General features: G+C 48.2%; 6 protein-coding genes across 6 annotated transcripts; 3 read left to right on the forward strand and 3 right to left on the reverse strand.

Annotated features, from left to right (window-relative positions):
* The first annotated feature begins 513 nt into the window (after positions 1 to 513).
* F5147DRAFT_615080 (uncharacterized protein) lies at positions 514 to 9,881 on the forward strand. The gene is made up of 43 exons (XM_041432518.1): positions 514 to 653; positions 709 to 929; positions 997 to 1,108; positions 1,160 to 1,352; positions 1,406 to 1,600; positions 1,649 to 1,850; positions 1,904 to 2,094; positions 2,148 to 2,402; positions 2,450 to 2,512; positions 2,561 to 2,602; positions 2,652 to 2,716; positions 2,764 to 3,412; positions 3,462 to 3,511; positions 3,565 to 3,751; positions 3,804 to 4,011; positions 4,062 to 4,255; positions 4,305 to 5,160; positions 5,224 to 5,392; positions 5,448 to 5,521; positions 5,573 to 5,707; positions 5,765 to 5,802; positions 5,853 to 5,945; positions 5,994 to 6,126; positions 6,178 to 6,202; positions 6,254 to 6,354; positions 6,412 to 6,887; positions 6,935 to 6,958; positions 7,009 to 7,087; positions 7,142 to 7,201; positions 7,252 to 7,325; positions 7,380 to 7,508; positions 7,556 to 7,673; positions 7,736 to 7,745; positions 7,795 to 7,903; positions 7,958 to 7,995; positions 8,049 to 8,360; positions 8,410 to 8,458; positions 8,514 to 8,753; positions 8,807 to 8,824; positions 8,874 to 9,221; positions 9,273 to 9,362; positions 9,415 to 9,580; positions 9,634 to 9,881. The coding sequence occupies exons 1-43, from the start codon at positions 557 to 559 to the stop codon at positions 9,703 to 9,705; spliced, it is 6,960 nt and encodes a 2,319-aa protein (XP_041290820.1). The 5' UTR covers positions 514 to 556; the 3' UTR covers positions 9,706 to 9,881.
* On the forward strand, positions 9,856 to 10,568 carry F5147DRAFT_703815 (uncharacterized protein). Its single transcript, XM_041437865.1, has 4 exons — positions 9,856 to 9,962; positions 10,018 to 10,107; positions 10,161 to 10,326; positions 10,379 to 10,568. Exons 1-4 carry the CDS (start codon positions 9,880 to 9,882, stop codon positions 10,448 to 10,450), a joined length of 411 nt encoding a protein of 136 aa, XP_041290821.1. The 5' UTR covers positions 9,856 to 9,879; the 3' UTR covers positions 10,451 to 10,568.
* Positions 10,561 to 13,546, reverse strand: F5147DRAFT_838270 (uncharacterized protein). Its single transcript, XM_041444144.1, has 13 exons — positions 13,415 to 13,546; positions 13,013 to 13,339; positions 12,844 to 12,948; positions 12,704 to 12,782; positions 12,495 to 12,651; positions 12,299 to 12,446; positions 12,049 to 12,240; positions 11,936 to 11,999; positions 11,756 to 11,874; positions 11,562 to 11,702; positions 11,445 to 11,508; positions 10,990 to 11,385; positions 10,561 to 10,935 (listed from the first exon to the last, which is right to left on the reverse strand). The coding sequence occupies exons 2-13, from the start codon at positions 13,273 to 13,275 to the stop codon at positions 10,726 to 10,728; spliced, it is 1,938 nt and encodes a 645-aa protein (XP_041290822.1). The 5' UTR covers positions 13,276 to 13,339; positions 13,415 to 13,546; the 3' UTR covers positions 10,561 to 10,725.
* Positions 13,547 to 13,604: 58 nt separating this feature from the next.
* F5147DRAFT_703827 (cytochrome P450) lies at positions 13,605 to 16,177 on the forward strand. Its single transcript, XM_041437866.1, has 12 exons — positions 13,605 to 14,237; positions 14,297 to 14,341; positions 14,405 to 14,486; positions 14,536 to 14,609; positions 14,663 to 14,677; positions 14,732 to 15,027; positions 15,080 to 15,138; positions 15,196 to 15,235; positions 15,294 to 15,304; positions 15,354 to 15,530; positions 15,581 to 15,877; positions 15,942 to 16,177. The coding sequence occupies exons 1-12, from the start codon at positions 13,831 to 13,833 to the stop codon at positions 16,104 to 16,106; spliced, it is 1,668 nt and encodes a 555-aa protein (XP_041290823.1). The 5' UTR covers positions 13,605 to 13,830; the 3' UTR covers positions 16,107 to 16,177.
* A 68-nt stretch (positions 16,178 to 16,245) lies between these two features.
* F5147DRAFT_762078 (uncharacterized protein) lies at positions 16,246 to 17,350 on the reverse strand. The gene is made up of 2 exons (XM_041440567.1): positions 17,025 to 17,350; positions 16,246 to 16,968 (listed from the first exon to the last, which is right to left on the reverse strand). The coding sequence occupies exons 1-2, from the start codon at positions 17,217 to 17,219 to the stop codon at positions 16,360 to 16,362; spliced, it is 804 nt and encodes a 267-aa protein (XP_041290824.1). The 5' UTR covers positions 17,220 to 17,350; the 3' UTR covers positions 16,246 to 16,359.
* A 1,316-nt stretch (positions 17,351 to 18,666) lies between these two features.
* Positions 18,667 to 19,520, reverse strand: F5147DRAFT_775586 (uncharacterized protein; the record flags this gene model as incomplete). The annotated part of the gene is made up of 2 exons (XM_041441747.1): positions 18,667 to 19,260; positions 19,320 to 19,520. The coding sequence occupies 2 exons, from the start codon at positions 19,518 to 19,520 to the stop codon at positions 18,667 to 18,669; spliced, it is 795 nt and encodes a 264-aa protein (XP_041290825.1).
* Between the last annotated feature and the right edge of the window lie 887 nt (positions 19,521 to 20,407).

The raw sequence follows: 20,407 nt of genomic DNA on the forward strand, positions 1-20,407 counted from the left end.
CGAGTCAGAGAACGAGGCCACTGATACTACCGGAGCCGAATCCCCCTTTGACGATGCTAGCGAGCATGACCTCGATGCCAGTGACGTGCCAATGGATGCACTCCTTGATCATATGGCTTCCGGGGGTGAACACGTCCGTTCTGACTGCCGTATCGATGCAGATGGCGGACTTCTGTGTTCAAACCACTCCGAAGTCTATGATGTGGGTGACATTACTGCCAAAGATGTGGAGAGTGGCTCGAATAGTGTTCCGAAGGTTGATTACGGGCGTGGAAAGCGTAGACGCATCGCAAATTCGATGTATGATGATTTCTGGTCCCATTAGCGCATAACCTATGTTTTTTTTCCCATATGTCACAAATTAGCTTCGTCCCACCAAAAATTCATGTGACAGTCACACCAAATAGATTCGATTCGTTAAGGGCTGTGACCTGTGACGAACCTAGTGTCGTATCTCTACAGTAGGGTTACCTCGCCGACTCGGAAGCATTAAATAAGCCTAGACCGCTATATAAAGTGGTCCCCTCAGCCCTGTTCTTCACATTCATCCACCATCATGGACGAATCGTTTGAACCACCAAAGCTGTTCCCAGTCAGTGCCAGTCAATCTATACAGCCCTTCAAGCAGAAGATAGACAAGGGGAAAGGAGTCGGTTAGTGGACTTCACGTACAGGAAAGCTATCGTTCATAATCTGGATTCTGCACAGATCGTGGCGATAGCAGTTTTCGTTTTGCCCAGGGCTCATATTCCCGTGCATCTACACCATCGATCATGATCGACGAGATGGACGATGATGATGAGCCCTTGGCATCACAAGCACCCCCAGCGTTGAAAGGTGATGCAGATGCGGCAGACTCTATCTGCATGTCTGAGGATTCGGACAACGACTTCTACCAGTCAGTAAGATCAGGTGATGCAGAAGACTTCGTAGGTCCACTTCCTTTAAGCTTGCGGTCATCATGATGTGGGCTGGAGTTCTTACGTTCTCATTCAGATGGACGTAGAAGATTCCTCTCCGCATAATGATGCTCGTGACCTTGCCCAGTCGATTAATGGGATGTATCGGGTGCTGGATTTGATTAATGAAGAAGGCAGTGGTGGGCTAGGTATCTTCATCATCCTTGACAAGCCTTGCCTTCGTTGACTTTAAGTTTTAGTGGACAAAGTAATCATAGCGCAAGATTCACTCCGCGCATTCATCAATAGTGTTTGCCCAGGCACATATGTGTCCATGACGAAAGTCAACTTCAGCGCTTTAGACCGCTTCATCGTGAAGCCTGTTGGCGTGTACGGAAGTAAGAGTGAAATTGTACGACTCCTGTCGTCTCTGGGTGTCGTCGATGAAGAAATGTGAGATCGGTACCAGTATTCAGATTGACACCTTGATAACCTTTATCCTTTAGCGCAAAACAACTCATCACGAACCAAAGTGACTCCAACGTTTCAATGCCGAGTCTTCGTTCTGGGCTGTACATAGTCCGTGCAGTTTGCGAGGCTACACCTGACCAACAGCTTTTCCTCATCTACTGGCCGGAGGATTCGACATGGAATGACTCAGCTCCTTCGTCTGTGAGACGCAACCGCGTGACCTTCATGAGGTCCGTCGAGTCTTTCTTGGTTTAGGCACTTGCTCCTAACAGAAACAGATACCTCATGAAAATGTGTGATCAAGTCACAGCACTCATTTCCCCAGAGCATGCTCGATCTATCGTATGGAATTCCCAGGAAGGCGAAGACACCGTCATGGATCTGGACGAAGATCACGATGAGTCCAGTAGGCTGTTCACTTTTGAAGTCGCGAAAACAAATGAGCAGGAAGAGGCGGTAAAGCCGCGCCCGGGATTCAAGGTTAGTCCAGTTTATCGATATGAGTGGTTGAGTGCTTAGAGCCACCTCTATAGGCTATGTCCAAGCATATAGCCATGCCCCAGCCTCACCCAGAGGCACCGGTGGACGTCAAAGTGCTTAAGCCTGAGTTGTTGCATGGTGAAACGACTCAAGGGTTCATGACCGTCGCATTTCAACCGGGCAGGCTCAATGCCGAATCCATGAAAAATCAATCGTTAACTAGCATCCAGTTAAGCAATTACCTGTGGGTATTACACTAAGCAGCTCGACTTTGGCCGTCAATTGACGCTTCCATAGAAAGAATGATGCCTTACTGATTAGCAAGGACCTTGATCCAGATGCCCTGAGCATTCTGCTATACAGTGGCATCCAGGATCGTTTCCGACAACAGTGTGAACAGTTTCGGAAGCAATCCGCGACTATCTTATCGAATACTAGGTCCAACAAGGAGTCAGAGACAATGAGGGTTACAAAGGACTTGAAGAGGGGGGAGCCTTCTCTGACTAAGGTCTTTCATCAGGCCTTAGTCGATGCTATCATCGAGAAATTTCCGTGCGTTTTTAGCTCGCACACTTTACCTACGTCTGATCGAGCTCTAGTATCTTCACTCACGAATCTTTCCCATGTCCTACAGAGCGCGAACAGGGCGGCACGTCGACTCTATGTCCGTCTTCCGTGTAATCAATCTGTCTTGGAATAATACCGTTTACAGATTCAGGTGTGGCTGATATTCCATTTGGTACCGACTCTTCGTGAGTTATACACACAACAGGTCCTCGTGTATCACTAATATCTTTCAAGTACCTCCGCTGTCAACCCCTCTCCGGATCCCACCAGACAGGAACAGGAACGTCATTCAGTGCGAAGTATGTCATGTTTGCGATGCTCTACATCTTATTAATTAGTTGTGCAGATGACCTTAACACTCTCATTGCCTTATATCCAGACATAGGTGAAGAGCTTCGTCGCAAGGAGCATTCGGGGAAAATCAGCACACGAAATTTCAAGGACTGCAAAGAACGGATCTGCATTGCCCGGAATGTCCTTGGTAACTCTGCTGACATGCCGAAGGAATCCCGTGAAAGTTTCATCAATATCATTCTCCGCGAGGACATGTCACACGTCAAGGAAACCTTGAAATCGATCAGCAAAGGAAACGTTCCGCATGAGAAGCCCAGAGGAATAGTGTCCACTGTCTGGAGTAAACTCACTTCGATCGTCTTACCTGACCTGGATTTGCACATCTTCGGTAAGACGTTAAAGGAAACAGACGCTGATTCTATCAGCGACGCTCAGTTCCTCACGGAGTTGGATAATGCCGAAATACCCCCTATCTTGGGGAAAATCGTAGAAGACACTAGGGCAGCTGCTCTGGATCACTTTAGATCAAACTTGACGAAGCAGACCCGATTTTTAGTGCATTTTGCGCTGCGCATACAAACCGAACAATGCTCGCTTCAGGTTCAGAGAGAAGCTGCCAGCCATGAAGAGGAGCAACTTACTGAGTTGCGGAGGACGTTCATCCATGAAATCAACAATCTTTCGCAAACAGGGTATCATGCGTTAGTGGTTCTGCACTTATTTTACTTCAACTTCATCTCAAGTCCATAGGTACACCTTCGTTATCGATTACGTGGAGAGGACACGAAGATATTACTCATGTAAGTCTAGTTATTCTCGTGTATACGAATTCTGACAAAATTATCGATAACAGCAGATATATTCATCTCTGGCCAAAGGGAATATTTCCAGGATCCTGTCTGTGAATTCTCCGTCCATCTCATGCAGCTGATGGAACATGATCAACACTCATTAAAAATGGACCCTACCATGATTCCCTCGCCGAAGTTCATCGGTAGGCACGTGTACTCTTTCAAGTTACCTCTCGGAGATTCAGTCGCGTCAGTGTTTTTGACATTGTAGTGTATCAATGAATTAACGCTGTTGACTTAGGAGAGCGCAACTTCTTTCAGGCGATAAGATCTTACTCGCAACGACTGATCGGCATGGGAACCTAATGGTGTTCCTGGAAAGCCTCCACGCGATCGAAGGCGCCTTGGCTCAGAGCCGCGGGAAAAAGCTGCATTATGATAAAATCGGCGAATTTATTCTCGCATTTGACGAGTCGAAACGATTGCTCAGTGTCATTGCTAGAGAGAAGGTTGGTTTCACAAGTAATCTTCTGGGCGGGTCTAACGAACGTGACATCAGCTGTTGTTGCACATCTTTGTTTATGACAACACCCGTGGTTTTCAGGCTTCTGGCAGCGCGATCAACTTGACTCAGTGGTATGGCGAAGGAGTCTCAATCATTCATGCGTGCTTCATCTGTGGTAGCGAAGAACTACTGCTCGTCGATTCATTGGCACAAGCCAGAATATACTCCTTGACAACGATGCAGTTCAGGTAGGAGCTTAACTTACGTAAATGATGACTGCTAATATGCGTATGACAGACCCGCGACACTTAATCTCATTCAGATACCTAAGGCAGTTTACTCCACTCCTGATGGTTCTTGTTTGATCGCCGCTCACGTGTGTGGCTCTGAATTGACCTTGACTGCCTATCACTGGAGTACCTTTGGCTCGACAGATGGCGTCCCGCTCGAAATTCCAGATCTTCCCTTGGATCAACCGCTGCTATTGACTTCTTTAATAAAAAGGAGCATCGTTCATCTGGTTACGCTTGACATCGACTCAAATTCTTGTCGATCATTCGCTCTCGACATCACTCGCAAGGTGACGGAGTTTACCTTTAAAGAGAAGGGCGGACGAGGAGGAGCTTCTCAGTCCGAGAACGCCACTGCACATAACTGTCTCATTGATTGCCACGCCGACGTGTGGACTCGTTTCCCGGTTCTCCCTGCCGTTCAGCGGGAGACCATTACATCGTCCAGTAACAGATGTCCGCGAACATTGGTGTTCATTACAAATCGGGACCATCATATGTTCTCACCGCACTTCCACGACCTTATCCACAACTTTGAAAGGACGTCAAAGAAGCCAACGGGAACCATCCTAAAATCAATGACCATCTCTGCCACTACATATTCCGGTTTTTCCAATAGTCTCCTTGGAGCTGCAGAATGGAGCGTGTCGAAGTTCAGAGCCGGGGAATGGTTGGTGGACATCCTCTGCCTCATTCCAATTCACATCGCAGTGACGAGGGAGAATCGTTTCATTCCACTCAAGGATGGTGTATATTCAACCGAACTTGAGAAGTCCCTCCTCGGCGCAGATGTTAACCGCATTGTCAATCACCTGTCTTTTGGTTGGTATGAATCTTTGTTCCAGTCATACATGGCGAAAAAGGTATGATATGTGAACTCCTCGAGTCGAGCGACACTGACTTTATCCGGTGTCATTTTCTTCAAGCCGGTCAAAGTTGTGTCGTCCATGGGCGAACAATCGGTGGGGAAGAGCTTTTCCTTGAACCATCTTGTGGATACGTCATTCGCGGGATCGGCCATGCGTACGACAGAAGGGGTCTGGATGTCAGTGACTCCGACTAAAGATGCTCTTATTGTTGCTTTGGATTTTGAAGGTATGTCGAACCAAACCATCAGTGGACGTTTCATATTGATATCTTTCCTTAATAGGTGTTCATAGTATTGAGCGTTCGGCTCAAGAAGATACATTGCTCGTGCTATTCAATACTGCGATCTCTAACTTGGTTTGCTGCCCGCTGTGTGTTTCTCATGGTTGCCTGATGTCGTTTACGTAGGTGCTATTCCGGAACAACTTCGCCTTGAGCCGAGACATCACAGGCTTATTCCAGTCGTTCCAATCAAGCTCGACTGTGCTTGACCCAGCATCTAACCCGAGTCTATTTCAATCAACGTTGGTGATCATAATTAAAGTACTTTCCCATTTCTTGAAATTTATTTTTCATGTGTTTTGACATATCGACTTCTAGGATGTCGTGGATTCGGACAAAGCAGAAATTACTCGAGAGTACGCTCCAGACAGTGTCCCCATGAATACATACTCAAATCGTCACTCAGGTTCGCCCTCAAGTTTCAGCAGATAGTTCAAGATGAACAAGAGGCCAACTTCATTTCTCGTCTCCACGCTGGGCAGTTGAATATCATCCCTTGGTATGTGAGATGTCTCCCATGGTCTCATTTGTTGATTGTTCCATGCAGGCCGGTAATTGAGTCGCAGGAATTCTATAAGCTGTTCCCAACTCTCAAACGTCGACTGGACAAACAAAAATTGACGCATCATACAGCAGGAGAATTCCTTCATGTTATGAAGACCTTGATGGCGAAACTGAAGGTATGATTCACTTGTCGTACATTTTGAGACCAGTCATCAGAACTCGTGCAGGCAAATGATTGGGGTGCTCTGTCACGTGCGTACTCTTAAAGAATCCATAGTTCAGTTGATCAACAACACACCGCAGAATCGATGGCCTCGCATCGAGCACAACTTCTATTAGCCATGTTGCCGAATGCGTTGGCATTTGGACTGCAAGAAGTTAATCCCGACCCGGAACCTCTCAAGGTACAGAACGCTTCTGCTGCCTTTTATTGTAATCGCGTTTAACCTGGCGTTATGAAGAACCTGGATGACGATGTCCCGATCGGGATGCCCGATACTCTGGCTGAATTTTCATTGGCAGGGGGGGTGCAATCTCCTTCTCGCGAGACCGCTCTCCAAGTTTTGTCTCATGCATGGGAAGACTATGGTTCTCGCCATCACGTGCCGGAGGATCTTTGGATCGAGAATTTGATTGCTCACATCGACAGTCTGGTCAATTTGCGCGTCGCCCATGTCCGCGAGTGGATATCGTCAAACGTCGCTCGCTTCCAAAACGGGCAGGCAAGCATCGACGAGCTGATGAGAACGTTTGAAAGCGCGACAGTAGACCTGAAGAGCAACTTGCAGTTGTGCAAGATGAAGTGTGGAAGTTGCGAGCTGCTCTGCATTCAGAGCAGATTGCATGACGGACAACATGACTGTCAGACGTCTCATGAATGTATACATTCTTGCGATTTTTGTGCGTCATCGGGAGAGGCAAAGGCTTGCACCATGTCGTAAGTCATTGATCTTTTCTCTGGGCCAGTAAACTGAAGCATCTCAGAGCGGGGCATCCGGGCAACCATATGTTAAGCCTTTCATGATCGTATCCGCGCACGAGCTCATCACCCCTTCTAGATGTGTTGTAAATACGCATCTTTGTGGTCAAGCCTGCAAATTTTCCGGGAGACAGGGATGTTTGGATGAGTGTACAAAGGTGAGATGGATCCTCTTTATTGTTGGGTAAAAGGTCGTTGAACTTGTCTTTTAGGTGATCGGTCATGCAGAAGACGACCATCTGTGTGCTGCTATTGTGCATGCCTGCGGTCAGGTATGTTTGACCCTAGAACAGCCTTTTCACGTGCTTAAATGGCCCTCTAGCCCTGCGATCTGTCGAAGCTCAGGTTGGATGACGGAGCCACTCTCCCTTGTCGCGGTACTTGTGGCATTGCAAGGCAAGTCATTAAATGAACGCTCCGCACCACCTACCGACACCTAATTTACCGCAGTGACGTGGATCATGACCAACACCTGTGCGATGCTCGACTTTGCTCTTTCCCTTGCCAACTTTGCAAGAGACTCTGTGCAAATACAGACCATCTTCACGGTTTGGAAGACGGCGCTATCCATCTTTGCGGGTTCGTCCACAATCATCCAGGTATCTTGATAATTGAACTTCAAATAGGGAGGAGCATTCGTGTTCCGTGCAATGCACTGCCGAGGGCATCTGCGAGATTGAGACTGCGCCACAATCGATCGAAGCGACGTTCACCGGAAGGCACGAGACGTTTCAGTACACGAAGGTGGCGTGCTGTTTTGGTCTTGGGTATTATTTTCTGACTTGACGTCCGATCTTGGTTCGCAGTACTCACAAGGTGTGTATCGGGTTGGTTACCTATGATATCACTAATTCACTCTCAACAGTGGCTAAACGACTGAGATGTGCCAAGTCGATACCACCAGGCCAGGTAGCCCATACAGGTCGGCACAACCATAGTTTGGACCAAAGAGTGGTGCATTTCTGCAGAGCGAAGTTGAAACTTTCTTCCATTTTTGCGGTCTTTCCTCATTCTTCTCGTCTTTTCAGGTGTGATCACTGTGGCTACTATTGTACATTGCCACTCGGTAGGTACATTCAGTGCACCTCAGCAGTCACGTCTCACGGACCATTACATCAGGTCATCCGCAGCAAGAGCATGAAACGAGACACGGATCCATGTCCTCGTCACGATGGGCAGTCGATGGCCCAGATGATGCGGGTCTCGAGGTCGAAGGCCGTCGCTTCTCGTCAAATGATGAGGGTGCACCGATGATGTGCAACCTCGTCTGTCAGGCGGTGGGCAGACACATCCACATTGACTACTGTCGCGCCTCGGATGCTGCCGCTTGCACAGGGAATAACGAGGTTCAGCATATCTCTAAGAGAATACTGCCTAACCCGGAACGTGCCAAGGACTACATGACGCACAATCTCTTCTGGCGGCGGGCCGGTGAGTAATTTTATGATTATCATCCTGGGCTGTGATACATGGTCCGCAGGCTTCAAAGACCCCTATTCTCGGGAGGAGCAAGCAAATTTCGCCAAGTGGTGCGTATTGAATACTCAAAGTGTGGTAACATGACTGAATTCATATTCTTGTTAGTGACTCAATGTGTAGCGGTATGGTTCATTTGTGCTTGTCCTGTTGGCGATTTACTATTTTGCCAGGCCCCGAGCACACTGCTGCAGCCGGAAATGCTGCTCAGCCATCCTATTGCTCCTTACCTTTGTTTCACCCACGGATGGATCCTAACAATGCCCAAGTCGGTTTAGGATACGTTTCCAATGACGGACATCTCTTCTCATGCAGGAATCCCGTGATTATGCAGCAAGCATTCCATGTGTGAGTGATCGACTAAGGTCTAGTTGCAGTGATGTTAATCAATACATATCCAGAATCTTTGTAGCTGATAGGTGCGAGACAATGTTTGCCTGGCTGCTAAATATTGCTGATTATTAGTAGATCTGGCTCCATGGCCTCTGGTGACAGACATCCCCTCCCGAACACGCCTGCCTCGGACAGAATCGTGCGACGCTCTAACAACCGCTTTGGTGCAGTGCTATCTTCCCTATATAGCTTCTGGTCTGCCCGTGCTGTAGCAATTGGTGGTCAACAAGCAGCCCGACGCGACTCATACAGTGTTATTCTGTTTGATCATTCCATTGCGAATGCCCTGGTACACGATTTCGTCAGTTCTCCAGACCAATTACTTGACGCCGTTTTGCGTTATGACGCCGATGGAGGCACGAACTTTACTGCAGCAATTCAGCGGGCTCAATCGGTCATGGAACAACATTGGAGCACGGAAAGGTGCGACGGTCTTCCCATAAACACGTTCAAGATCTTTAACATTGCTTTTAGGAGCCCTGTAATCATATTTTTGTCGGATGGCGAGTGTCATATTGCGGATCAAACTGTTCAAGATTTGTGCCGCTCCGCGGTTCGTCTTGGGTTCGTGGCCTATTTGTTTGGTTGAATTGGCAACCTGTGACACAATCTCTAGCAAAGCTTTGTCTTTCCACGCAGTATCATTTGGTCCAGATAGAGCTTCTACCTCCTTGCGACGCATGACTCAAATTGCACTTGACATCCAGAACAACGCCCCAAGAGATCCTTTGGCCCCACCGGCAGCAACAATCGCGTCTTCATATACGCAGGCCTTAGACACGGTAAGAGCGCTACTGTACGAACGCATGCGAGGGGTATTTAACGTTGTCTTTAGGTACAACTTGCCGAAACGTTCCTAGGAATTGCAGAATCGCTCAGGAAGCCGAGAGGGTCTCTCATACATTGATTGAAGGATACATCGAATATTCGACAGAGACGTTTGGAGGTAACGAGTTACAATAGTACTGTAATATCAATATCAATCATGTTGAATTGTCATGCGATCGCGTCATTCATCAATGATCCGATCGCGAAACAATTCATGTATGTATCAAACTCCATTGATCAAGAGAATAAGAGAATGCCATCTACAAAAGGTACAAATTTCACTGCTGGGATTCAACGTGCCCAGTCACTCATGGAGCAACACTGGAGCACGGAGCGGTGAGTCTCAGATTATCGATTGATTTGTACAATGTTTATGCAGTGTATACTATAGAACTCCTGTCGTCATCTTTCTATCGGATGGCCAGTGCTCTATCGAGAACCGGACGGTTCAAGATTTGTGTGGCGCTGCAGTCCGTCTTGGGTTTGTGGTTGTCATCGCGTTCTCGATTCACTGATTTCAGACTGCAAATGTAGAAAAGCATTATCCTTCCACTCCGTGTCCTTTGGTCAAGACAAATATTCTTCACCATTGAAAAGAATGTTCCAGATCGCTCTAAACGCCCAGAACAACGCCCCGCGAGACCCCTCGGTCTGTGCGGCACCCACAATTCCGTCGTCGTACACGACAGCCTTAGATACAGTACGCATTTTCATCCACAGCGAGCGTCAACACCCACTTGACATGTTTTCAGGTTCAACTTGCTGAAACATTCCTTGGAATCGCTGAATCGCTCACAAAACTCAGAGGGTCTCTCGTTCATTAACAAGACAGACACGATAGAATTATACATCAATGCCATTTTGTCTTTGTGTCTGCAGATGCAGAGGATGTTCTCGATCATGGATTCAAACTTGGAAGCAATCGATTGATATTGGTACTGCTACATAGCTGGCATGAAGTCACTGTCATGATGCTATGAGACCAATCAAGACACCACACGGTATCTGATATATACCGAACAAACATCTTCAGAGCATCACAGATAAGCTTACATGCATAGATACATTTATATATATATAACATTGCAGGCAGTCTGATTTACCTGCCCCCACATCCGCCTCCGCAACCACCTCCGCAGCCACCTCCACATCCGCTTCCACAACCACCATCACATCCCGTCCCACCAGCATGCACACCACCTCCGCCACAGCCGCCACCACAGCCGCCACCACAACCACCTCCACATCCCGTCCCACCAGCACCAGACCAACTACACGGTGGGGCACCAATCGAACAGCCATCTGCCCCCTGTAAGCCTGATATTAGCACACATCATTCTCCAAACACAGCAATAACACTCACCGCTGCAGACCTCAAACCTCCATCCACCACCGCTCCAGTAGCAGCAACAGATCCGCCAGGGTGGTAATAAAACATCGGCACAGGATACAAACATGCAATGACATGATCAGCCTTCCCATCCTTCTTCACAACCCTCCCGTTTCGTTCTGCCCGCAGCCTCCGCACCCCCGTTTTACATGCACGGTTCTCCCGGCGACGCAGGTTTGCGGACATGTTGTGCAGGGTAAACACGACGTTGTAATCGTTTGGGTGCGTGGCAGCACGTGCGTCAGTTTTGGGAGGGACTGAAGGCACGTTGCTGGCGGCCTGAGAGGAGAGGAGGCATCGGAGCTTTTGGCCGATTGTATCTCCAGGCAGTGGACATCCGCAGTGCATGTAGGGTACATGATAACGGTCCTAGTACGATTTAGAGAAGTTTTGAGGGAGATACCTAATTCCAATGGATGATAGCTTACATTCCAAGCACGACAGGTGAAGTCGAAGGAGGTCGCGAGTTGACCTTCTTCCACCTTATCATCACTGAAAGACATGTATTCAATGTGTGTTCCCGATTTGTACTGGTTAGCACCTACTGATCGACATATCGTCCTACGAACGAGAGGCAGTCCTCTTGATACTGACTCGCCATGAGTTGATGAGTATGCCACCCAAGATCGATGTCGAGCGTGGGCACGAAGAACGAGCCAGGAGACTCTGCCATGATGTTCAAAAAGCTGCCGAGTAATGTTTTTGTGCGGTCCGTAGAAAAAAAGAAGCAAGTACGTACGCGTGATACCGAGCTACGCAATGTTGCAGTGCTACTGCGTCCACCTCGTTAGCGAAATATCCTGGCTTGGTCCATCCAAAGTTGACCATCTTCTTCACAAACGAGCCTTGCCGGAGGACCTAGATACATACATACATATATTAGTCCTTGAATACGATCAAACTTCAAGGGTGTACTCACAGCACTGACCAAATCGAGTGAGAACACCCTGTCGTCCGTGTAGGCACCCATCATCCTATTCAACCTGTCTCTCAATTAGAAAAACATATCCATTGCAAAAAAATAGGACATACAATCTTGGCTTCAGATGCTTGTTCAGCACGGTACGCATGCGCGCAGCGTCATACTGGACGTTTATTAAGATCTGGCGCGCGTGATCACTTGCCTGGTTCTTCTGGAAGATGGTGTTTGAGTCGAGGACACGCTTCTTGATCGTGTCTCCGCGCGCGATGTCGTAGGTGCTGTGGGGTGTATGAAGAGTTCCGCTGTATATACGAAATTACATTAGATGTCGTGCAAGATGATCAGCAACGCAACACCCACGCCAAATATGTATCAGGTGCTGTTGTTTCGACGATGTTTTTCGCAAACTTGTAAAGGCCGAGAACTTCTTTGGTGATCGTCTGAGCACATTCACATTCGATGAGAAAGTCACTCTGGGCGTATCCCTTCCCGTTAGGCTGCAAGAACGCTACGGCTGGCTGTTAGAATGAATTCCCATGAGGCACAAAGGACATACGCGAAAGGATATTCCGGTAACAGCAAGGGCACTCGATAGATTTGTGTGTGAGAACCGCAGCAGATGCGAATGGATCATATGGCAATTTGGTACTGCGCTCCCAAGCAGAGACGCGTTCATGTTGTGGTGCGTCAGTGGTTAACAGATCAGGGTTATCCTGGCACAACATTTAGCGAGCGCGGGACAATGTTCAAAGTGATGCGGCGTACGAGAAGGTTAGGAAAGTAATTGGTGAAATGAGCGAGAGGTTTCAGCTTGGAGATCCGCGTGGTGTCTTCCGCATACCAGCTGTAAATGTGACCGAAAAGCATGAGATTCGTCATCAACGAGGAACTAAAGACATGCTTGCCTCGGATTCAGGAGATAGGCATGCCACACCATGGTGACATCGATGGGAGGCAAACGTTGATACACTGTATCAGATTGCTCGATCATCAAACACCACCTCTCGAACCTACGCTCCATCAGTCAGTGAGTTAACAGTGCAAGCACACGCAGAACACTAGTAAGGCACGCACCGTTCAACGGCCAAATTAACGAACCATACCCAACGTTTCTCGCTGTCCGACTCTAATCCCGCAATAAGGCTCTCATTGGCAACTACCTGCTGCTTAAGGTGGCTGAACGCTGCGAGCAACTGAAGATGGGCCTTAAGCTGATCTGAGCGGACGAGGTGCTGCGTGCTGGATCGTCCGATGTTGAAGGTCTCCGGGAGACTATACTGCGGTGTTTCGGGCTCGGGCTGGAGAGGCGTAGTATACGGGGGGAGCTGCTCGGCCATGTTGGAGACTGATGTGTATGGTTCCTAGTAATGTATGATATATATGAAGATGAGATTACTTGTACTGACGAATGCGAGAGTGTGAGTAATTGCTTGGTGTGTTCTAACGCGTACTGATATATGTACTCATTCTGCTCACCTGAACGTTTGAAGCACTCACGATATGGACGTCCAAGTCACTCGCATGCAAGATAACAAACTCCAAAATCAAGCCGTCAGTCTTTCAAATAGCTTGAAGCATGAGATCAGAGTCGACAGGGCCAGCCGTCACAGCCACAGATATCATACTCAGTGGGCCCGGCTGTTTGAACCATGTGAAAATAGGTCAGTTCAACCTCCGATATTATCGGCGAATGGCAGTTGACTGGGCCCGGTGAACGTAAGTAGGTCGCTAATATTAGCAAGACATATAGGTTCCGCGGACACGTACTAGTAGTTGCTAACTTCACTGATGCGGCCCTGAGGCCTGATGCAGATGCGGCCGGCGCGCTAACTGATGTCTTGCCCTCTTGCTACCCTGCGACTAACATTCGAGAACGGGTATTGTCAACAGCAATGGGTTTGTTGCAAAGTAAGCAGTGCGGCAGGGACATTTGGCTTACCTTCAAGGACCTTTGCCTGGTGTCGCCCCCACCAGGCTCAACGATACTTGTCGCGGTTGTGATACTGGCGTCCCTCTATCTCCTGCAAGTCTATCGCCGAAAACAACGAACGACACCCATACGAGGTCCTCAGAGCCCAGGCTGGGTGTTTGGGTTCGCCAAGATACTGCTAAATTCCACCGCTACAACTGAACTGTACGAACGTTGGGCTAGGGAGTACGGTCCAGTGTATAAGGTCCCGGATGTCTTTGGACAGTCCAGGGTCATATTATGGGACCCAAAAGCAATCTCTCATTTCTTTGCCAGAGACACATGGTTGTATAACCAAACTCCGTTCAACAAGATCGTCGTTCGAATAACGTCATGTCCTTTACCTTCTTGTACAGTTATAGGCTCACAGCGCGCTTATGCAACTAATAGATCGGAAGAGGAGTATTGTGGGCCGACGGTGAAAGTCACAAAAGGTAAGAAGTAAGACTTTCAAGTTGTGCTGAGCTAACTCCATGTCATTTTTTCTCATTTGTTAGGCAGCGCAAGGCTCTCAACCCTGCCTTTACCGCAGCTGCTATCCGAAGTTTAACATCTGTTTTCCATGATGCCGCTCACAAGGTCAATCACTAACAAATTCACCTTGTACTTCATTTAACATGTGTTACAGACAGTGATCGCTTGGGACGCTGAGATAGAATTGAACCAAAGAACTCATTGCGCAGTAATTGATGTGCAACAATGGTACTTTCCCCCCTCCTAAGTTTCGTAGCTGCATTCTCAGACATATTACGCAGGATGAATCATATCTCGTATGTATGCTTTCCCTTCTACCACGCTGGTGTCTTATCCATCATCTATCATAGACTTGACAGCGCGGGCATAGCCCTCCTGTCCCATGACTTCGGCGCACTCGATGGAAATGACTCGGACGTCGCGCACGTCCTGAATGCATTCGGTTCACCCGCCAAAATTTCCAACTTGATCATATTGGCACAAAACTTTCCTTCCATCCTGAAGCTGCCATTGCCTCGCACACGGCTAACCCAAAAACTTCGCCTGATAGTTGGCAAAATATGCCAGGAGATGCTATCACGGACACGTCAGGAGAAGGATACTGGTGGCGCTGAGCAAGGGGACAAGTCGTGTTTAGGTTTGCTCCGTGAGTCTTGTCGTTCATTTGCGAAATTGTAAGCCTTAAAATTTATGTTTAGTGAAAGCGGAGGGATCTGGTGAGAGCGCGGGACTGACTCCACAAGAAGTACTGGACGAGGTACACGAATCATAGAACTCCTCTGAATGATGGGATGCTGATTTCCGTCTCCGCCAGGCAAGGGTCCTTCTTCTCGCCAGTTTTGAGACCACTTCAGGTAACGTGCACTCATCTAGCAAGAGAATATACATTCATCATTACTCACATTCTATCAGTAAGCATGACAGTAAGTTTAAAACCGTTCGCAACTCCAACCGTGTTGCTCAACTCCACAGTGGGCTTTAGTAGAACTTGCACAGAATTCAGACATACAAAAGAAGCTTCGCGACGAGTGCTTAGAGTTTGAGCCAACCCCTTCATATGACGACCTTACGAATAAGCTTTCCTATCTGGACGCTGTGGTAAACGAAGTTCTTCGTCTCCACGCACCGGTCAAAGAGATCCCGCGATCAGTGCGTATCCGACTCAAACCAACACAAGCCACTCAAACTGACTATGACAGGCTATGCAAGAAGACGTGATCCCTCTCAGCGAACCCTTGCGCACAGCTGACGGTAACTTTACCGAGAGCGTATGCATCCCGAAGGGAACTGTGGTCGTAGTCCCGTTTGCTGCACTCAATTGTTCCGTTAGCATGTGGGGCCCTGACGCAAAGGTGTTCAAACCTTCTCGGTGGTTCGAAGGGGACGAGGGTACGCTTGGGGCCAGAGAAACCCTGCATGGCTACCGTCATTTGATGACATTCGGCGATGGAGCGCGGATGTGCTTAGGGAGGCTATTTGCGTTGGCAGAGTTCAAGGTACGTAGCTGTGCAGTTAGAGTATTGGTTCCTGTTTTGACCGCGTCTGGTTTCGCCCCTGCAGGCTGTGCTGTTTGTCCTTGTGCGAAATTTTGTGTTTGAGATGGCGGATGGCCCGGATGGCTCTGGAATGCAGATTGTAGACGGTTTGGGGACTATACCAAGGCCAAAGGTGGTTGGGAGTGAAGCTGGAAGCGTGCCTCTCCAGGTGCGCCGCTATGAAGTTTGATTGTAATCTGTAACTATGTAATAGTATTGTAAGAAACCTGTATGCTAACCTCAAGTGATCCATCTCGGTAACTGCCAGTTCAAGCTTAAGTGGGATCGATGTGAACGTGCGTAGTATAATACTAAACGTCGGACCCGAGTAAAGTGATCAACACTGGAATCAATTGTAGTAATATCGTATGAATATGAAGTGCTGGTATGTAGATTTAGATGACTACGTCCTCGATAGCCTGTCTTTTTATGATTAAATTTGATCAAGTCCCTAGTCTCTCTTCATCCGCGTCAATCCTTTGAAGAAGTTGCACCGCATCTTCCTTGCGCAGCTTGCAACGCTTCGTGAGCATCTGCAGCATCTTCTGACGACTCCTCCCCAACCCTTTGGCCGGAACCAAAAACTCCCGCAGCTTCTTACACACCCGCGCAAACCAACTACTCACGTCCACCGAATATGCATCATTATTACTAAGTTCCCTAAGCATATTGAGCACCTTCGTCCTGGATTCGAAGTATCTGGCCTCGTATGCGTTTTTGTAGCCCTTGATGGTCGTAATGCAGACATGTGTAACGGGGACAATGCCGGATTTTTCGATATGTGCCTTGTTCATCGTCCACCAGTCGTCCATGTCAGTGGGCTCGTTCTCAAGATTGGTAATGACTAGGGCAAGAGGCACCTGTTCCTGGCACAGGAACTCGAAGAATAATCTGTAGTTCTGCTGCATAGTGTTCGACACTCTGCCAGCCTTGATGCAGAAAAGTAGGCCGTGTACACCCCCTCGGTTCTTGAGCGAGACGATGAGCTCATGTGCCTTCACAAGGGCATCTAAATACCCCGCACTGTTCATAGAGGGGCTATCCAAGCCCACCTAGATTATTTGTGAATTAGAATACCGACACGCTGGGAATCATTGCATCCACTTACTGTATCATATAGATTTACATTAAGCCGGGGATCCGAAAATGTGACTGGATACTCGGTTGATTCGAGTGTGCAAGATTGTGCACCGGACGAGGAGGTAGCAAGTTGGTTCCCAGCGATGAGATTTACCAACGAGCTCTTGCCGACTCCCATCTCACCAAAGATAATAAAGTTTGGTGGCCGCGGTTGAGAGGACATTACGGAAGTTGAAGGGTGTAGCACTGCTAGCAGCGCGCACTGTGGCGTGAAAGGATCTCGCAAGAGCAAAGAAGGGGGAAGAGAGCGAGAGCTCTAGGGTATATACAAAATGTTGAGCGCCCATAATGACACACTCCTTTCACCAGTGCCAGTGAGCCACCTTGCCGGGCATGCCACTATTTGACGCCCTAGATCAGATCATGAGCATCGATCATCACCTGAGGTGATGCATGAAGGTTGCGCGTTAGAAGAGAATCATCGGATTTACCCGCTGAAGAAGATTCCCCATGCCCAAGGGCGCCTCATCCATACATGCAGTATTCACGAGGCTTTCATGTCCAACATCTCCCAAGTCCGATAGTACTAAGTTAGCATCGCGTCATGCGACAATTTCGTAAAAAAAAACCACCTGGGTCCTGTAGCTAGTGATTCAGTGGATCGTCTCAAACACGAATAGCATAAAACGACAAAGAGTGCAAAACGAATCTGCACTTCTAACGATGTCTTCGGCAGCTCCGAATATAGCACCCATAGAGCAGTGGACTATAGTCTACTAGTACGAGGTCGCGGTTCTCATTGAAGGCGGTGTTTTGAACATGCACGTGACCGACGCAGAACTTGTATAGACGGCCTTGTTCCCACATGCCCTGTCATTCAAGTTGCCCTCCGGCTCCTGCCAGCAGAATGTGTAGCACTCCGTTCTTATATCCCTGCTTTAAGCGCGGACGGTTAGCAACCTGCTGTTCATAGACGTGCACAGTGCATATTCATTTCATCAAGGCAGCCGATGCTTCCCAAATATAAATGGTCTCGAAGACAGCGCAACTTACTGCTGCTGCTATGCGGCGTAACCCCATAGCACCATGCTGTTCAAATGAGGTTTTAATGTGAGGTTCTCGAGGGTCTAATCAGTATTATTGAACTTATCTGCAAAGCATGGTGGACCCTGGCCTCGTCACGGTGGCTAGACAAGCAGTCATTGGCTGGCATGTTATTAAAAATAGACGGCCTTCTCTCCAACGCCACTGATTAGGGGAGGCTACAAGCATCACGGCTCCTCGACACTTGCAATATTGCAGCACTGGCGCTATGAATTGGTGCTCCCTGCCGGGTCATGCAAGGCTGTGCTCCAGAAAGGTAGGAGTCGGATAGGACATGTCGCGAGCTGCAGAATCAAAGCTGAACTAAAGCTGAGCAAATCGCACATCCGCAACATGCTGCAAACAAACAGAAGATGGACACGTTGCGCACAGCTTCAAGGGACCAACATACGAGACAGCTCTCAGGTAGGACCTTTGTGGACGGCCGCTCAAGTGTTTGTGGGCAGGGTGGATCGATAGTGAGACGGGGTGTAAGTATGACAGCATGCTAGATAATTGGATGTACTAGGTATCGGATAGCGTATGGGTATGGTGTTCAATAAAATACAAAAGCTGTAGTCAAGTTACTAGTTCTCGTCTGATTCGATTCTTCGAAGAAGCTGCAGTGCATCTTGCTTAGGCAGTTTGCAACGCGTCGTGAGTGTCTTCATCATCTTTTCACGACTCTTCCCTAACGCCTTGCCTGGGATGAAAAACTGGTGCAACTTCTTGCACATGCGTGCAAACCAGTTAATATCGACCGAGCACGCATCCCCTCTTGCAAGCGTAGCCAGCACATCCCATACTTTTTTCCTAGATTCCCAGTATTTATCTTCGTATACGTTTCTGAGGCCCTTGATGGTGGTGATGCAGACCTGCGTAACGGGGACTATGCCATGCTGTTTGATATCACCCTGGTTGGTCGTCCACCAGTCATCCATGTTCTCCTCGTTCTCAAGGTTGGTAATGACCAGTGCAAGAGGCACCTTCTCCTGGCACAGGAATTCATGGAACAGCCTGTAGTTCTGCTGCGTAGATTCTAATATTCTGTTACCGCCCTTGATGCAGAACAGCAGCCCGTGTACACCTCCTTGGTTTTGGAGGGAGGCAATGAGTTTATGCGCTTTCACTAGCGCATCTAGATAACTCTTGTCGGTCATTGTGACGTTATTCAACCCCACCTGTATGCCGCAGGTCTCGACTTAGAACATCCCTACCTTGGAAGAATTCACGTACTTACCGTATCAAATAATCTGATATTAAGCTGGTGTTCAGGTGATGTGATCGTGTACTCGGTTGATTCGAGAGTGCAGGACTTTAAACCGGAAGAGGATTTGGCAACTGTCTTCCCAGCAAGAAGATTGACCAACGAGCTCTTTCCTACGCCCATTTCACCGAAGACGATGAAGTTTAGCGGAGCTGTATTGGGTGCGCACGCCATGGATGGAAAAGAGTATCGTGGTCGTAGAATTTCAGAAAGGGGAGTTGAGTTTAGAACGACGCACTGGGTCTAGGTAATATATCAAGGCGCTCTCGATGTCAGAAGGACTAACTTCTTTGGCCTGGGTGGGATACCCTGACTAGAAATCATACCATTTGAAGCACTAGATCGTTGGTACGGCATGATGAATGAACTTGAAACAACATTCCTGCGATATGTTCGCGCGTCAGTTGCGCGCTAGCTCATTCGAAGATAATACTCCATGGGTAAATCCGACAAATATCTCACCAGATATCGAAGATGGTCGGCTAAGTGGCTTCCGAGCAGACCCATTTACCTATGAGTATATCATTTGCTCCTACAAATGAAAGCCTCGTGTTCCAGAAGCCTTGGTATCAAGATTACTCACAGTGAGGCTTTCATTTAAAGTAATTTTGGAGATTCGATAGTCGTCAGCGTTTACAACGATGATTCGATGGGCAGTTGAACATACTTTGTCAGGGGTTGACTCAACAGGTACGAAGCCTGCGCCTGCCAATGCGACACACAGATGCATGAGATGGCTGTATGACTGGTGTGTGATAGGCTCAAGAAAGCTGACCATGACGATTTGTGAGGGAAAGGGGCAGTAGCTGGCCAAATAATTATCGGCAAGCATCAGGACACGTATGAAACTTGGACGTGAACTAGAAACCGCCATGCTCAGCGACGTCTTTGAAATTGCACATTGCCAAGGTGTCGCAGGAATCTGTGACATGAAATATTGTTTCATGGAGACTTGGGATGTTCGGATGGATCAAAGTCCACGTGCAAGCAAAGAGTGAAGATGCAACTTGAGATAATGCTATACAACGTGCGATATACACTGCAAGCCGCGATGTCGTCCG

This window comes from Suillus discolor, assembly GCF_016758755.1.
Source record: "Suillus discolor strain FC423 chromosome Unknown F5147scaffold_41, whole genome shotgun sequence".
In the NCBI taxonomy this organism is placed as follows: domain Eukaryota; kingdom Fungi; phylum Basidiomycota; class Agaricomycetes; order Boletales; family Suillaceae; genus Suillus; species Suillus discolor.

What these genes read in the sequence shown, in the direction of transcription:
- F5147DRAFT_838270 (XM_041444144.1), bottom strand. Translation starts at nt 13,275, where the DNA reads ATGGCCGAGCAGCTCCCCCCGTATACTACGCCTCTCCAGCCCGAGCCC. An exon ending in CACTCGATTTGGTCAGTGCT is followed by an intron (nt 11,875 to 11,935) that starts GTGAGTACACCC and finishes GTATGTATCTAG; the next exon opens with GTCCTCCGGCAAGGCTCGTT. An exon ending in GAGGTTTGAGGTCTGCAGCG is followed by an intron (nt 10,936 to 10,989) that starts GTGAGTGTTATT and finishes TCAGGCTTACAG; the next exon opens with GGGGCAGATGGCTGTTCGAT.
- F5147DRAFT_762078 (XM_041440567.1), bottom strand. Translation starts at nt 17,219, where the DNA reads ATGTCCTCTCAACCGCGGCCACCAAACTTTATTATCTTTGGTGAGATG. An exon ending in ATGTAAATCTATATGATACA is followed by an intron (nt 16,969 to 17,024) that starts GTAAGTGGATGC and finishes CAAATAATCTAG; the next exon opens with GTGGGCTTGGATAGCCCCTC.
- F5147DRAFT_615080 (XM_041432518.1), top strand. Translation starts at nt 557, where the DNA reads ATGGACGAATCGTTTGAACCACCAAAGCTGTTCCCAGTCAGTGCCAGT. An exon ending in ATCCAGTTAAGCAATTACCT is followed by an intron (nt 2,095 to 2,147) that starts GTGGGTATTACA and finishes ACGCTTCCATAG; the next exon opens with AAAGAATGATGCCTTACTGA. An exon ending in GCAAAGGCTTGCACCATGTC is followed by an intron (nt 6,888 to 6,934) that starts GTAAGTCATTGA and finishes GAAGCATCTCAG; the next exon opens with AGCGGGGCATCCGGGCAACC.
- F5147DRAFT_703827 (XM_041437866.1), top strand. Translation starts at nt 13,831, where the DNA reads ATGGGTTTGTTGCAAAGTAAGCAGTGCGGCAGGGACATTTGGCTTACC. An exon ending in TCCATGATGCCGCTCACAAG is followed by an intron (nt 14,487 to 14,535) that starts GTCAATCACTAA and finishes CATGTGTTACAG; the next exon opens with ACAGTGATCGCTTGGGACGC. An exon ending in TTGCGTTGGCAGAGTTCAAG is followed by an intron (nt 15,878 to 15,941) that starts GTACGTAGCTGT and finishes TCGCCCCTGCAG; the next exon opens with GCTGTGCTGTTTGTCCTTGT.
- F5147DRAFT_703815 (XM_041437865.1), top strand. Translation starts at nt 9,880, where the DNA reads ATGCCATCTACAAAAGGTACAAATTTCACTGCTGGGATTCAACGTGCC. An exon ending in CAACACTGGAGCACGGAGCG is followed by an intron (nt 9,963 to 10,017) that starts GTGAGTCTCAGA and finishes TGTATACTATAG; the next exon opens with AACTCCTGTCGTCATCTTTC. An exon ending in ACACGACAGCCTTAGATACA is followed by an intron (nt 10,327 to 10,378) that starts GTACGCATTTTC and finishes ACATGTTTTCAG; the next exon opens with GTTCAACTTGCTGAAACATT.